The sequence below is a fragment of the Pyxicephalus adspersus genome, chromosome 1, assembly GCF_032062135.1.
Source record: "Pyxicephalus adspersus chromosome 1, UCB_Pads_2.0, whole genome shotgun sequence".
Taxonomy (NCBI): Eukaryota; Metazoa; Chordata; class Amphibia; order Anura; family Pyxicephalidae; genus Pyxicephalus; species Pyxicephalus adspersus.
Window position 1 is genome coordinate 101,934,691 of NC_092858.1, and position 17,178 is coordinate 101,951,868.

Below are 17,178 nucleotides of genomic sequence, written 5' to 3' on the forward strand. Positions count from 1 at the left end.
TAGCTGAAAAAAATCATAGTTAAAAAAAAAAAAAAAAAAAAAAACACTCCTGGAATGACCAAGTGTATATATTGCTTCCATTAAGATAATGTAACTATATTTTTATATATAAATAAAAGTTTGAATTTTTATTTTTCTGTGTGCATGTAAAGTTTATTCATATTTGACTGAACTATTATTTATTTCCCATATTGATTGGAGCACCTTGCCTATACCCCTGCATGAGCTCCATGTCAGAAGTGTGTTTCTGCTTCAGTAATAAACAGATTCATTTTTCAAAAATACAGAATTGTCAAACATTTTTAGTTTATTCTTTTCTTAAGCAGTAGTATACATCCTTGACTGCTTGCAAATGTGTATTATCTGAAATTATCCACATCCCTCATCACTGACAAAGTGATATGCTTGAAAGTCACATTCCCTTAACTCACCAAAGGAGCTAAAAAAAAAATGTAAAACTTGGCAACTTCGTTTCAAATCTGGCGGGACAGTTGCTCATTTCTAGCGACATTCCTCATTCAACATCGTTGTTCACTTTTTTTGGTAATGATTATCAGACGATCGGTCATTAATCGTTTGTTTCCAACGATAATTATTCCACATGTGTGCGTAGCCTTAGATCAGCAGTGTGGTAAATAATAGTCTCCATACAATAAATTTTAAACACAAATAGGAAAAAAAAAGGGGTGGGTAAATGGGGATGGGAAGGCTGGTGGAGGCATAACTAGATTAGTGGACCAACATAGAAAAAAGTTCAACAGCAACAAGGGAATTAGGCATGGAGCCTATCAAAAGAAAAAAGTTTAAAACAATCTAGGGTAGCACATGCAGCTAAAATCACCTTATTTTTACCCTAGCTAAATAGGCACTATATGCAGGAGAGTATTGGAAATGTAACCAGTAGAACCAGATATTGCAGAACTTCTCAGTACCATGAATGTTAGATCTTCCATGAGCATAATTTTGTTGATCTTACAAAAACTTCAAATTCCAATGTAAGACAGTTAAGTTGCCTCCAGAATAGAGGCACACATGCTCTGGCTGAATTAACCATATGTTTACAAACCGAGTTGCAATATGCTTTCTGAGGTCTATCATTGAGATGGAGAAGGAAGAACGCTAGCTCATCTGGTATTGGTAGGTTTCTGAACTTCAGCATGATGTCTCTAACCTTAAAGAGGAACTATATCCAAAAACCAAAACACATCTTCAATCCCACAGGGCAGTCCAATCACGCTGAGGGTGTCCAGGATCCGTCTGGGTGCCACCGTCTTCGTCTTCTGTTCCGATTTCTTCATCTTACAGCACCTAACCAAGGCATGAGATCAGGTGACATATGATGATTAAAAAAAGTGCCCATCTTACTGTGCATGCGTGAGATAGGCAAATTTTTCTCTTAGACACAAAGGCTCATCCTGCACCTACCCGAGATGCTCAGGCATGCGGAAAAGGCATGCCCAAGAGCCTCCTGTGATACCGAACGTAGGTATTCCGGGAGGGTTTGCAGTCCCATTCTGGACCACCTAGGCAACCGAGAATTAGGGGGTAGAAGTTTCTCCTGGTCATTGGTAGTATTTCCAATTTGTCAACAAGATAAAAAAAGGGTCTTTCACCGAAAAGGAGAACTCTTTGTGCAGCTTTGAGACAAAGTATAGGGACCATACCCATTAGTACACAGACAGCAAAATGAGGGGGGGGGTTAACCTTCCCTTACACTATTAATATAAATACCTTTTCCACAACTTTTAATAAATAAATGAGAAAATACAACCAGACAGTAATGGACAATGCTTGACCAGCTTTATCCATGGTACTTCAAGTTATAATGCCTTTCAGTGCTGCAATTGTCTTCATCAAGCTCTTGGTCAATGATAATGTTTTGGATGTATAATAAGTAGGTTAGAGCAGCCTTTAGCACAGTTTGGTAGCCTCTAGATCAGTTAGCACCGCTACTGAATGAGAGCAATATTAACCCAATGCAGGATTTTACAGGGTCTCCCTATATCACCATACTTTGCAACAGATCAGTTGTGTATATGTAGAGGGTTCAGGTATTCATTTGGGATAACAGTGGTGCTCAAGACTGTTGGATCCCTTTGCAACCTGCCTTTTTTATTTGTTATTGCAGCAGGCCGGAGTCAAGGCTGTATGGCCAACTAAAAAGTGTTTGGGTACAGGAAGCGCAAAGGTTAGACAGGATTCTGACAAGGAATTTGATTGCTTGCTTGCTTGCTTGCATGCATGCTTCCTGATCTGTCCAGCAATAAATACATGCTTGCTGCTCCATTCTATTACCAGTGCATAACTAAGACTACCTGTTGTCAGGTGGTTTTAGTGACACACTTGTTCAGGAGATGCTGACTCATGCATCATTAGATTAAGACCAATTAATATTTATTGTTTAAGAGAGAACAGCAGTACCAGCTACCATGTTTCTCCATGAACACAACCTAAAACCCTTAAAACCATCACCGGTAAAGAGATACTGCCCCAAAAGCATGGAGTCCCATCACAAAATTGCAGTATCATAAACTTATTAGCATTTTAAATAATATTAGTGTATCAGTATTTGCTTCTCCTCACTTTACCCACTTCCTATGAATGCTATTCAATTCAATTACGCACATTCAACTGCTTTTAAAAGAAAGTTTGTGCATGCCAGCTTTGGTGTATTTACAGAACATATCCCTTTACATAACAAAAAAAAATATTTTTTTTGACAGAAAGCAATTTCCATCCCAGACCAAAATGGTTAAAAAAACAGGGTCAGGGCTTTTAAACCCAGGACAGAAACAAAAATAGATGTTGGGTGTGAGGACTAAGAAAAAGTTTGACTTCAAACACACATTGCAGAGGAAAAAAAACAAAACAGGTATCTAAGTATGATCCCTAATAGAAAAGCATTTTGGAGAACAAGGTGACAAACCTCTATATAATGAGAGAAAGTGTTTAATGGTAGAAAACAAGCTGGAGTTGGCCGAGAATACATTTTGCAAGCTTGAAAAACCACCTACAGTTCCCACACAACTGAGATGTGTATAATGAATGCCACCAGCTATGGTTGATGCAGTCCACACCACGTCCAAAACTCCTTATGTTTAAGAAAAATATCCAATGAACATTTGATGCTGCAAAACACTGATGAAGAACCTTGATATTTAACATAAGCAACAATGAATTTCATAAAGGAGAGAGAATCTGATGGCAGGTGGTTCTCTAACATTGATTGGAATAGTTTCCAACATAGATTTACTTGTGCAGGGACATTGAGAATTCGTGCCACCTCACAATTTTGGAGAATGCAAGAATATGAATATGCATAGGGTACTGCTTCGAAAGAGGTGACCATCCAAACCAACACTGACCTCAAAACAGAAATGACCAATGGTTGCAACAAAGCCTCTGATATGGTCCTAAATCTTTTAGAGTTATTATTCCCAGATAATCCCAGAGGATGGAGTGAAGCAGGATTTGAAAGCATTCCTAACCCAAGGGAAGTCCTAAAAGAAATGGTGTGTAACAAAGATCACTCACAAAATTCTAGGTGAAATCTGCCTTCATAAGAATTGTCCTAGATATCCTGCAGTGCAGTGTTGTTGTAGGAACTACAAATTAATTTTCTCCAATAGTAAAGATACAACCTGAAGGTCTTGGGATGCTAGAAACCCTACTTAGTGTAGTTCGCGGAACTGCAACAAAACAAACAAAAAAAAAAAGTAATCTTAAGCTATCAAGCAGGGGTTTGGCACCAAAGTTGGAATTCCAAAACTAAAATTATAGAAACTTGAGCACCCAGACTGCGCGCAACACTTCTTGAGAGGGTATGGTGCATGTTAAGCAAACCTTTTCCCCAACAAACTACACCCCTTGCAAAGAAATATCATCCTCTACAGCAGGGGTGTCCTAATTTTTTTTGCAGAGGGACAGATTTGGTGAGGTGAAAATGTGTGGGGGCCCAGCACTAACCAGGGTAAGTGGGGGCGTGGTCTGCACAGGTCCCACACAGCACACGCCCACCAGGGTGACGTGAAGGATTCCCTGTGCACTGAGCCCGGTGTGTTAGTGTGGGCTCCGTGCAGAGCATGCTCTTGGAATCAGAGTGGACATAGTCCGTACAGGTCCTGACAGCACATGCCCACTAATGGTGTAGGGCAGCGGTCCCCAACCACCGGGCCGCGGCCCACTACCGGTCCGCGGCGGTGTTTTCAGTGGGCCGCGAGTACATGATCCATTATTGAAAGTCAGTCTGAAAATCTGTATGTAGGTTTCAGCCTTCTATTTTGCCTCCTGCATCCTAGGGAGACAACTTTATGTTTACATGTTTGAAGAGAAAAAAAAAGTAATCTTAAGCTATCAAGCAGGGGTTTGGCACCAAAGTTGGAATTCCAAAACTAAAACTATAGAAACTTGAGCACCCAGACTGCGCGCAACACTTCTTGAGATGGTATGGTGCATGTTAAGCAAACCTTTTCCCCAACAAACTACACCCCTTGCAAAGAAATATCATCCTCTACAGCAGGGGTGTCCCAATTTTTTTTGCAGAGGGACAGATTTGGTGAGGTGAAAATGTGTGGGGGCCCACCACTAACCAGGGTAAGTGGGGGCGTGGTCTGCACAGGTCCCACACAGCACACGCCCACCAGGGTGACGTGAAGGATTCCCTGTGCACTGAGCCTGGTGTCAGTGTGGGCTCCGTGCAGAGCATGCTCTTGGAATGCGAGTGGGCATAGTCCGTACAGGTCCTGACAGCACATGCCCACTAATGGTGTAGGGGATTCCTTGTGATGACAGAGGATGCAGGTCGGTGGTAATATGAACAGGGGCCAGACTTTTTCACATGCTGCTCTACAGTAATAAGGATGGTCATGAGGAACACTTGAGGCAGATATACCTGGAGATAAATGCTACTAGTTGGTCTGCAACAGGTACCCAAAATATTGGGGTTGAGACGATATAGTTTGTCAAATATGGTCAGCAACCAGAAACTTGCCTCTCTGTACCCAAAGACGATTTTAAAAAGGATTTCGGTATGAATGTACTGTAATTAGTTACAGACTGGATTGAAGCATGGACCATTTAGAGGCAGTCACATGGTGGTAACTAGGACTAAAAAATATTGAACATGCCCAAGAACTGATAATTTAACAGGTTTGAAAGGCAGAATAAAGCAACACTGTGACACATGGCTAACAGACTAAACCCACTGACAGGGAGTCAGACAGCATAACCATTGCTGTGGGCAGGAGACAAAGTCACGAGTTCCATGAAAAGGACACTCGTTGCATGATTGAGGATTACTTGGGCTACAGATCTGTAACCATAACATAATTTTCTAAATAAAAGAACATGCTTATAGTTTGCCCAACAGCATGTGGCAGAATGGCTGTATGAAACCAATGATGAGCTTCTCAGGACAGATGAGACCAAAAGGAATTTGTTAGCCAACGCCATGTATATTGCAAAACCAACAGTTTCTTTTGCCTTGAAGAATAAGTGAAAACCCCAGGGGCTAGATGTGATTAGTATTCCCAAGAAACTGGGAGCATAAACTGCCTCAAAGGTGGCACTAGAAGATTCTTCCAGATTGTACAATTCTGACTTTGTGCCTTTTTCAGCTTTTAGAGATAATCGTGCTGTCAAAAGAGAGGATAAACTGGGTATAGATAGGCCATTTATATTTTATCTTCATAAATCATGGCTCTAGAATGAATTGGTAGTGGTTAGTACACAATTGAATGGCAAAACTTGGCATGTAATGGTACTTAAAAGCTCCCAAATTGTGCAATTGATTCTTAGATGTATGTATAAGGACTTGTGTACACATTTTTAACGTGTTGTATTTATTTTCATAAATACTTCCTGAATTTTAGAAGTTGTAGTTGTCAGTATTTTTTAAGCAAAAAAATAAATAAATCTTTGGAAGCATTTGATGCTGCTTTGACTGACAAAGGCTCTTCATCACCATGCTAATTTTTGCATTCACTATAATTGGAAGAAAAAGCAAAAATTTGAAGCCATCAAAAGGTAGACGGCCCTGAACTGAAAGCAAACAAAGCTTCATTAACAGGTAATGAATTTAACTTAAACCACAAATGCTTCTCAAATTTTACAAATCAGTTTTGTCTACAGTAACCATTTTTTAGTTCTATAGATTTAAAGTGAACAGCAGCAACACAATAGTATTCAAGGAAGGGGTTGGTGATTGAGTGAGCCAAGAAAAGGATTTTAGGGCTATAAGGAAAATCCTTTTAGACACAAGTGTTTTACCTGTGGTATCCTCTTCCTCAGCAGTCCAGCTGATGGGTAGGCAAAACAGTAGTGCAGTGCCAAACGTCACGTCACTTTCAGGCTGCTCTTGTAATGCTAGAAAAAAAAAATTTTGGAAAGGCTTCCAGTTACCTCAGACACTAGTGAAAAAAAAAGGTCTGAGGGTAGCAGGAGGAGTTACGTTCGCCAATGTTCACTTCTCTTGTAGACAGAAAAAAAAAAGAAAAGTTCTACTGCTAGCGATTTGCTCACAATTGTCAGACTAAAAGAATGTGTTAACTAGCCTAGGTACCATGAAACATAATATTATTCCACCATAATCACAAATACTTCTCTTCAGCATACATGGCTTGATGTCATGTGAACTATCTGGTTACATCATATATGCTGTAGGAATCGAGCAGAGTTCATATCTGGAGATACATTCCTTTAGCACAAAATAACAATAACCACATAATACCAAACACCGGTTTGTTAGCTCACATGACTTGCCACAGCAGAACCCTTAAGGTATGATAACTGTATTTAGGTGCTATGCTTTTTTTTAGAATTTAAAACCAATGAAGATTAAATACAGGTTAAAACAGAATGACCATTTCTTTTCATGTTTTACATACAAATTATATTTTTCTTCCCCCACAGAAGGGTTACGATAATAAAGTTCCATCTTACCCCCTATTTTTTTCTGAAGCTGCCAAGGATGGACTTGCTCCAAGGTAAAAGTAATCTAATTAACCTTGGGCTATTAATCTTTGAAATACCTGGCAAGCTCTCCTTTTACACACACTATGAAACATTCCCATGCACAGTTGCATTTTATTTTCCCATGATTTTACTGCTGCGAAGCAGACTACTGCTCTTGGAAATACCCTATCCTTCAATTTCAGGTTAACCATAGACTGTGGGATGTGTTTATTATTAAAGTAACTAAAAACAAAAACTTACTGCTATTCCATTGTTTTAGGACTGACCTGCACCTTCGTATGAGGTGGTTAAAGCCTTATTGATACTATGTCTTTCTCTTAATATAAGCATCTGTATTGTATCTTGAGTGTGAGATTTGTTTCAGCTTGGTAATTGTAAACTCACTTTAGAAACGTTAACCTTTTTGTATTGGCTGTTCTGTTCACAATGTACACTTGTATTTATCTATAGGCTATATACATTTGAAAACACAGTATGTGGTAAAAATATTGATTTAACAGGTATATCGCTAAATGAGACAATAAAAAGATCACCAGCATTCTAGGTATCTACATTCAAATATTCCCCAAGACCGCAAAATAACATCTGCAGAATCAATTTCTGTTTTATAAAGCAAAATTTTCTGTTATACTCAATTCTTTCTTCTAAAGAAATTATGTACTCCAGTACCCTTTATATATTGTACAACTAAAACCCCTATGTTCATTCTAAATAAAGAATGCAAATGTCCTCCTGGTATGTAGGAGGGCGTAGACACTTCTAACTTATAGCATCCTGTATATGTATGTCTGCAGTGAGAGAGTTCCAAGGCATCCCTGTGTCTGCTAGTCTTACAAAACTAGAAGCAAGATATCGACATATCACTACTTTTCTGCTTACAGCTTATGCTGTCTCTGACAAAGTAAAAAGATCCTGCCATAATCAAGATGGCTACCTGCGCACAAAAATACAGAGTGAAACAAGGCATGGTATATGTGTAATGAAGAAATATCTGCTACAGGGAGACCAAATACATTATATTGGCGAATAGTCCTTTGCACTCCACCTGCTTTTTTGGGGGAAAATGCCTAGACATAATTTGTCTATATATAAAGGTTGTGCTTGAATGCAGCCCTTAAGACTGCTCATTTCGAATTTTCTTGTCAAAATATACAAAATATCTTTTTAAAGACTCCACAGGCACATACATTACCCGTTGATCTAGAAGAAATACACGCTTATGCTTTTCTGTGGGCGAACATCATCAGTTTTTTCTATATAGAATAAGCTGCTGCTATAAGCAAAGAATTTCTCTGCAAGAGACATTTTTCATAACTTGGACAACCTGTTAACATTACAGGCCAACTAAACTCCAAGATTATTATAGCAATTACCTTGATAGGTCATTAAAACTGTATAAATGCAAAGTAGTAGATCGAATAATGTTTTTAAGGATATAAGTTTGCTTGTCAAATAAGAGGGGGTGTTAAATCAGATAAGACCATGTCAAACCAAAATTAAGAAGGATAAATGTCAGGCTATTTCCTAGCATCCCAGTAGAGACCAAGTGTTTATATAGGGAGAGGCAGTACTAGGAAGTAGGTGGTGAACCCTGCTTAAGCACTTGAATGAGTAAACTTCAGGTAATTCTTACACTAACACGAGATGGGTTTATGGCAGTTCTTGTTTCCTGAAACTTAAACCATATTTCTACCACAGGTTAATATGTCCCGCTCATCGTTTCTTTTACATGGTTGGGACAAACCATTAAACAGAGTTAAAATAAGCCAAAAAATCCTAACTAGAGCTAACACCACTGTCCTGCAGAGTGGCAAATTCTCATAGGGCAAGCAGCACGGTTATGGTTTATCCTATCTATTGTAGGGATAAACAGGTAATAAAACTACGGTAAAGAGGGAGTCAGAAATACAAAAACTGTTAGGCTAATGCTGTTTTTTTTTTACCATGGTAAAACTTTTATTTCCATTACTCCTAAAGGTCAAAAAATTTTATATATATATATATATATATATATATATATATATATATATATATATATATATATATATATCGCAAGAGAGAACCTAATAACTACCGGGTATTTTTTTTTTTTTTAAGCTTAGTTTCAAAGTTTCATTCCTCTGGTAAAAATAATCAGGGTGGAGAGGCTGGATACACTGAGGAGGGCACACTGATAAAATTTGGTCTGTTGGATGGGCTTTAAAAATAGGACATCAATTATCAATTGTCAATATTTTTCACATTCACAATAAATCTCTTCACAACTCTATTAACAAGATTTAATGTACATTTATTTTTAACACGGGAACATAGAGTATAAAGATTTCATACTGAATAAATGATATATTCATTAAGCAAAATAAAAATAAAACAAATAAAGGAATAGGCTGAAATTTACATTTTCTTCAGAGCTACAAATATGCAGAAATCGCTGGAAAAAAAAAGTTTCTGGAACTGAAACTAAAAACAAAAAAAAAAAAAAATAATAAACCTCACACCTTGATTGGAAATGGAAAGAAAAAAAAAGTTGATAGGATTGCTGGATATACAAAGGGACAAAGGGAAGGAAAGGTGGAGAGCCTGCTGCTCTTTGGATCAAACAATCTGCAAAATGTTCCTCCATTTGGAGGGTAAGGGGATAAGTAACCGTGACCCCCTTTTTCGTCAGATCCAGGGGAAAGAGCTTGTGTAAGTGGTGAAGGTTAAGTGAAGGAAAAAGTTGAGGGAAAATACAAGAGGTGTGTCTTTAATGTACATCATCATATATATACAGACATCGCAGCTTGCAACCTACAAGCTAAAGGTTAAAACCAGTTATAAGAGGCGATCTCCGATTATTACAATCTAAGTTTAAAGAGGTAAGGGTGTTGCTTCACATGAAACTTTGGGGGAAAAGCGACTTCTTTGCGTCTGTCTCTCCTCCGGAAACTAAAAGCGACCTTTGTCGCTCTCTCCATTTAAAAACCTACATCTGGAGTCTCTGAGGTTGTGGGTTTTTTCCAGCTCCAATTGGATTCTGCAGGGTTTCTCAGCACAGTTAAAAAGGTAATGTCTTTTGGGATTTTTTTTTTTTTTTGTTTTCTTCTCTGTTTAAAAGGTACAGGGCACACAAACTCTATTCTAAAGATTGCAAGGTGAGGAGGGTAATATTTTTCAAAGTATAGGAGGAAATTCTTCTCCTTGGTGGTTCAAAAGTCTTTTAAACTCCTTAGAATATGGAGCCCGTCCCTTGGCTGTTGCAGAGGGCTAAACAGTAGAGGTGGGGGAGGGTAATTAAGTACAGTGGAACCCAATCCCCCAATATAACAAAAATAAAAAAGGAAAAATATTCACCAAAATACAGTAGCTTTGGTTATCACCAAAACACAGAGAGGAAGAGAAAGGGTAGGGGAGGTCTACAACGGTGACCAGATCTCCTCTCTGGGGCGGACAGTGGATTGAAACATAGTTTTTGCATAAATAAAAAGGGAGGATGGGAAGAAAAGGGAAAGGAATCAACAGTCAGGGAGGATTTCGTTCTACTGTGATGAGAGGAGCAAACTATCTGGGAAGATGTCCACTGTAGCCGTCATGACTGACCAATCAAAAAAAGGACATCGCAGATGACCTGTGACACAGAGCAGTTCATTAGTGGAGACACCGAGATGTCCAGCAAACGGGACTCGTACAGCGTGAACTCTGAGTGATTTTCCTCAACCTTGGCCAAAGCCAGCAGGGCACGCGAGGCTCGTCTCATCATGTCCGTACTGGTGGGCTCAAAGGGAGCGGAGGGTCCATGTAAGTGTGCAGCCTGACTCTGTTGGAATTGGGTGGCTGCCAGACTATCTTCAAGAAAACCCAATAGGTTACCAATGCTGCCTTTCTGTAGGGCAATGGCCCTTGCAGATAAACTATCCCCCTGTGCCAAGTTTGCCAAAAGCACCACTGCCATTTCCCTGCACACATGGTTTTTTCTGTCACTTAAGAACCTCACCAAGGTTCCATAGAGCTTGTCAAGACGACTGAAAGGTGGTGTAGCTAATATAAGGTCCACATTGCTGTCTTGAATACTCAGTTTGCTCAGTGCTTCCAGTACCAGTCTCTGGGGTGAAAGTACTGCATTGGGACCCAATGTTACAAATGGGTCTTGCGCTTCCGCCGATGGACAAACTGCCCAGTGTAGCAGACCATCAAGAATGGGTAGACAAATGCTCTCAGGGTAAGGGGAAAGGTCCAGCTGACCAGAGATGTTGGCAAGAGTGACTAGCGTGTTCTCACGTAACATTTCCAAACAGTCCCACCACCATTCTGCCTTGTTGCTGCTAACTCCTTGATCTCTTTCTTCCTCTTTTTCATAAGTAAGGGGTGCTTGTTTCCGTTCTGGGTGCTTATGATGGAGCAGGATTAGTTTCCCAAGGATCAGCAGCAACCCTGGGTGCTTGGACATTTCCAAGTCATTGCCTGGCACAAAAGACAAGCTGCGGAGGATGTTTGATATGCACACACAACGACGGGAAAGAGCATCTTGCCAATCTTCCAGTGTGCACAAAGGGGTTTCATCTTTACTATGTGGTTCATCCTCCAGAATTTTGAGACCATGTCTTTTTCGTGGTGGGGGACTACCACCCAATGCAAATTCTGTATCCTCCTTAGGAATTTCCCCCCCTTCTGATGGCAAAGAGCTTGACCTGGAACACAGAACATCATCTATAGTAGGAGCAGTGTCCTCTGCCCCGGGTGCTTGCTGTTCTCGCGATCGCCGTTTTCCCTGGGAGCGTTTACGTACAGGGGGATCAGGTCGTCTCTCAAAGTGAGTCTGGATGTGTTCTGTTGTATCACCCCCTCCTATTCGCCAGTGCAAGAGGCCACTATCAAATTCTTGTAGACGACCCAACCTGTGAGAACAGTCCAACACAAAGGCATCTTCCCGCTGTAGAACCTTGATTGGGAGTTTGTCAAACTTGCTAGCATGCCGCTGGGTATCCTCATTTCCTACACATGGAGCTGAATAGGCTTTCCTTTCCTCTTCTCCTTCATCCTCACTTTGGAGATCATTAAGTGACTGGCAGCCCTCCCCATCACTATTTTCAGCATCATTTATGAGTAGGCTTTGAGAACTTGGAGAGGAAGGGCTACACAGATTCTTTTGCCCAGGCTCTCCCACTTCATATTCACGGAGGATCCCAAAAATTTCAATTAGGCAGCGCCTAAAGTATTCCACCAGCAGCTCTAGCAATCCAGGCAACTAGAAAAGAGAAAGGTGTACATTAGTATGAATTTTTGTTAAACATGGTTACAGGGGAGAAAACACAAATATTCTGCAGACATGTGATCTTACCTGGCTAAGGTTAAATGTCATGATGCTGTTGTCATCATAAAGAAGAATGTTAATGGTATCCAGTGCCCAAGTACTTTCCGCAAGTAAACCAGATTTCAGAGACATCATTACACGCCAAGCTTCAGGTGTACCTAAACAGAAATTAGGAAAATGTTCCATAAAAGTTAGCACAGCAGTGATTGAATCTTTGTATTACAGTCATACGTATGTTCTGGTTCTTTTAAAAGCGTAACACCAAAACACACTTAAACACTAAACACAAAACTGATATTTTACATTCTCCTACGTTTGCAGTTACTGTGGCCCAAAGTTTTTGCTTAAGATAGTTTAGTAGTGACGTCTGTACTACTGCAAAGAAGAGGTGAGGTGGACTAATGTGTGGATCATGGTGGATCATACAAAGCCTCCTTTAATATATTGGGTAGAAGAGTGTACATGGTAGTAGGACAAAGAATAGTCTTCATATGAATATACACAATATCAAAAGGCTAACCAGATACAACAAAATTCAATATAGGTAAAACCATAAAATCTGCTGAGCACTTGGAATTTAGTACATTATTACATTCTTTATATCCATTAACTATAAAATGTAAACACATAGACCGAACCACTTACCAATCTCTTTTGCAGTCAATCTCCTCCTTGGCTTCAGTATGGGCTGTGTGGCTTCCACGGAACCAGGAGGAAAAGTAATATCCCTGCGGATGAGTGGTGGTTGAGGGGGGGTGGGCACAATGTGGGATGCAGGCACAGGTGGCCCAGCTTTCTGCATCTTCAGGAAGGGAGACTTGCTTGGTGAAGTGTGGGCTTCCAGAGGCCGAGGAGTGGCTGGACTTGCTACCTGAGGCAGATGGTTAGGCATGTTTGGGGAGGCCTGGTAACCGGACTGTGGTGGTGGTCTGGTCAAAGGTGGACCAGCGGCAGGCACATAAGGTGGTTGCTGCCTGCCGCCATGAGGTTGCCACTGACCTTCGTGACTAAGTCGTTGGTCTGGAAGCAGCATATCATCACCACGGGGTGGCCCAGAATGATAGTTGGGTCCTTGTGTATTGGATGTAGGTGGACCAGGTCTGCCCTGATAGTTATAACCCATCTCTCCTCGACCTTGCCACATGGCTGCAGGTTGCGACGTCTCTGCAGATCCTGCCATTCCACTAGGAGGAAGAGGGGGCTGTGAGTTACTGCCTGGTGTAGCAGGCACTCTTTCACGGCCAAACTGAAAAGGAAACTGATTCTGCCCAGAGGGTGGTGGCCTTCGCTCCCCAGCACCCTGGGGATAATTGCTCCCATACTGCCCATAGGGATCCTGGGTCTGCTGTGTGCTAGGAGCTGGAGAGGGCTGTCCAGGAGGTGGTGGTACCCCAGATCCAGGTGTCTGTTGTTGTTGAGGTTGTGCCTGTGGTTGACCTTGTACACTCTGTGGTCCAGCATAAGAAGCACTGTACATTTCTCCTTCGTGGCGTTTTGAAGATGGTCCATAACTATTATCCATTGGCCGCTTATAGTTCTTTGAAAGAATGAAAATACAGATATAAGCATCACCAATCTATCAGTGGGGACAAGTATAATATATACTATATACAGCAGTATAACCAAAGTACAATTTTTTATAGGTAAATAGGTCATTTGAGTTTAAAGGGGGAAAAAAAAAACATGCAATTCTACAGAGAAATGAAAATTATATGTGATACTTTAAGGATCAAGGAGTCCAGTAAACCCTAGATCTTTACATCTGCATAATTTGAAAAATGTTTTCATGTTTTAGAAACATCTGAAAAACCTAACTTGTTGAAAACAGATTTCAAAAGCAAACAAAAAGCCTAAAGCGGTCTGTCCACCTTTCAGGTACTTTATTGCGGGATTTATACACACTGACTGTAGTCATTTATACCGAAGTCCCTGCTAGACTGAATAGAAACAGCCATAACTCCTCGCTGAGCAGAACTATAACTGGAAACTAGAACAAAAAAATTCCTTGCCGTTTGGAGAACCAAAGCAAGGTGTTTAATTTGCCATGTAAATGTACACATCACATTTGAAGCCTATGAGATATGAAGCCACCACTATACAGAAGTACAAGATAAAGTATTATAAGTTACCTGTTGTTGATACATTTGATTTTGTTGACTTGGATAGGGACTGCCAGATGAAGTACCCTGTGTGGGATACTGGTTACTGTATGATTCATGTCTGCAGAAAGAGGGAGGGGGGAAAAAAAAATTACTGCTGTTTGTTCAGCCCCTACCAAAAAGTGCACTGTTAATATAGTTGTCCAATGATTTTTTTTTTCTCACCTCTGCTGGGGGTAACGACCAGGAGAGTACATGCCACCGTCTGTGTTGGAAGGCATCATATTTGGTTGAGTCCCTCCACTTGTCATATTGCCTTCTGGGCCAAGACCAGGTTCTGGCCTAAAGAACCAAAAGCAGACTATAAACAAAAACTGTAAAATAAAGGAGCTTCCCTTTCCCTCCCTTTTACAGATTCCATCAAGGGACACTAAATTCTCACACAACTGACATACTAGTTACCTACAGGAGGAATATCACCAAGAGACCAAACCTCTAACATTTACTATGCTCAGAATAGAGCACGAAACACAAATTAGCAAATAGCACAAGGAAGGCAAAGGAATTTTACAAACATGCCATTCTGAATTATTTTGAGACACAGGATTTCTAAGGCAAAGCAATCCAATAAGAACAGATAGGCTAAAAGTCTAATGAAGATAACAAGAACTGTGTTTCACTTGGAACTGCCTGCAAAACTTGCAAATGAAATTGGTATCAGCAAAGGATGAAACATCCATTTGAAAAAACAAAAAACACTAGATGGCTACTATATAGACCAAAAAAAGCTTAACGTTGAAATGCCTAAGTGCAGTAACTGCACTAAGTCAGTCTACCATGCTCCCAAGGGTCAATACGCAGTTGGGAGTACCTATGAAGAAAAGGAATAGGCATCTTCAGAAGAGGATATACATAGATCAGAGTAAAAATCTCTGTAAGGTTAGCAGAACTGATGACACCTACATATTCAGGGAGCACTCTTTCAGGTCCAGACACCTACAGCTTAGAAAATCAAACTGCAGAAAGTACACAGCACAAGGCTGTTTGCTCAGCCCTAGTTAAGACTGTTCACAGATATTCGACATATACTACCATTGTAGTTGTCCTACTGAGCTACAACCGGATAGCTTTGAGAAGAGGAAAAAGGCCAAAGAAAGGGTGAGTATTTAATCAGCTCAAAGAGCTTGGCTGGACCTTCTTGGTCCATCAACGATTCAAAAAGACTCAAACTGCAAATGCCAGAGCAAAAAGCAACCAGCGGAGACATTCTGTCCTAAGCAGACATAACTTTAAAACTGCAGGTGCCAGGTATGAAACTGAGAAAAAGGAGAAATATGAAGTTTTAAATGAAACCACCATCTTTCCAAAGAGTAAAAAGATGGAAGACCAAAAAGAGAAACAACCAGAAACAAACAGCTGGGTCAGAGAAACATAGGGGACCTACCCAAAAATCTGTTATTTAAGAACAAACTGCTGACAGTATATGCCTGGTCTGCACAGCCTAGTCACATGACATAAAAATATTCTGTGGCTCTGGACCTGCAGAGCATACAACAAAAACCACATCGAACTGGATGTCAACTCTCAGATCAGTTTAACTGACGCCAATGATCTTTTGGATTTTTGTACTGGCACATTGGCCATTACAATGTTTTAGGCACTGATCCCGCCGAATATTTCAAGGGATTCTTTCCATGGAAAAAAGGTTGTGAAACAAGGTTCCAGGGAGTGTTTAAAGTTTTTTTTTTTTTTTTTGTAGTGTCCAATCCTCCTGTAGGTGGCAGTATAATGCAACTTCCCGTAAGAACCTCCGTTTCCCCAAGTGAACAATAGAAAAAAGTGTCATTAAAGCATGCTCACCTCACTCTGTCATAACCGCTATAAGGAAAATGCTGACGCTGTGTCATGTTTGACATCGCAGGACCAGGTGCTCGACTATATGGGTCTGCCATTGCTCCACTTGGTCCTTGCCCAGAGGACATAAAAGGATCTGTTCCTGATGGAGGAGATTCATTAACCATAATGCAAAAAATACTTTTAACGTGAGAATATAATCAAGGAAGGGCTTTGTCACCTACCTTTTCTCATTCCCCCGTAGGGGTCCTTGTTTGCTTCATAGGGCATCCTGCCCATCATGTCTGCCTGATATCCAGGATTAGGGGTCATGGAGTTTCGTTTCTGGTAAGAAGGATCTGATCCATCATATGCATCTTGGAGACCAACTGAATTATTCCTTTGAAGATTAGAAGTAAAAAATAATAAAAATAGGATTGTAAAAAGAAAAGGCAATATGGTTGTATGGAAAGTAGGTGGTAATAGTTATAGGTGCAACTGTGGCACATTTGGAATTACTGTTAACATAACTAACCTCATGACTGGTATGGGAGGCATTTGACTATGTGGCGTGGATGCTGGTGTTGGAGGCTTTAGATCTCCTCCTTCTGCCATAGAGCTGCTAGTGGACTGAGGAGTCTGTGGTCCCTGCATAGAGCCCGAGCCAGCTGAACAAAAAAACAAAAAAAAATTGCCCATAAGTATTTTACAAGGAAATACCCAAAAATTATTTTCACAAAAGCACTGACATGATTTACCTGGAGATGGAGGTTGAATTTTGGCCTGTTTCTTTGCTTCTGCTGATGCAAAGATATCAGGTGGTGGGTCTTCTCCCCTTTCAATTTTACACTCAAAAGCATAAAGACATTGTATATATTGCTTCTTTAAAGAGCTAGCTGCACTACTTGATGTGCCCACATTTAGGTTTGTTGCAAGCTCTCGCCACTTCTTGTTCTTATTAACCTGATAGGAAGAAAGCAGTTG

General features: G+C 40.4%; 1 protein-coding gene across 1 annotated transcript in view; it reads right to left on the bottom strand.

Annotated features, from left to right (window-relative positions):
* Positions 1–9,241: 9,241 nt before the first annotated feature.
* The window catches only part of ARID1A (AT-rich interaction domain 1A), a gene marked incomplete in the record, with an annotated part of 29,134 nt that continues 21,197 nt past the window's right edge, over positions 9,242–17,178 (bottom strand). The window contains 9 exon segments of the mRNA XM_072421420.1: positions 9,242–12,196; positions 12,290–12,420; positions 12,908–13,799; positions 14,392–14,482; positions 14,587–14,703; positions 16,222–16,357; positions 16,440–16,594; positions 16,730–16,862; positions 16,953–17,157. Of these exon segments, the coding sequence (XP_072277521.1) occupies positions 10,541–12,196; positions 12,290–12,420; positions 12,908–13,799; positions 14,392–14,482; positions 14,587–14,703; positions 16,222–16,357; positions 16,440–16,594; positions 16,730–16,862; positions 16,953–17,157 (3,516 nt within the window).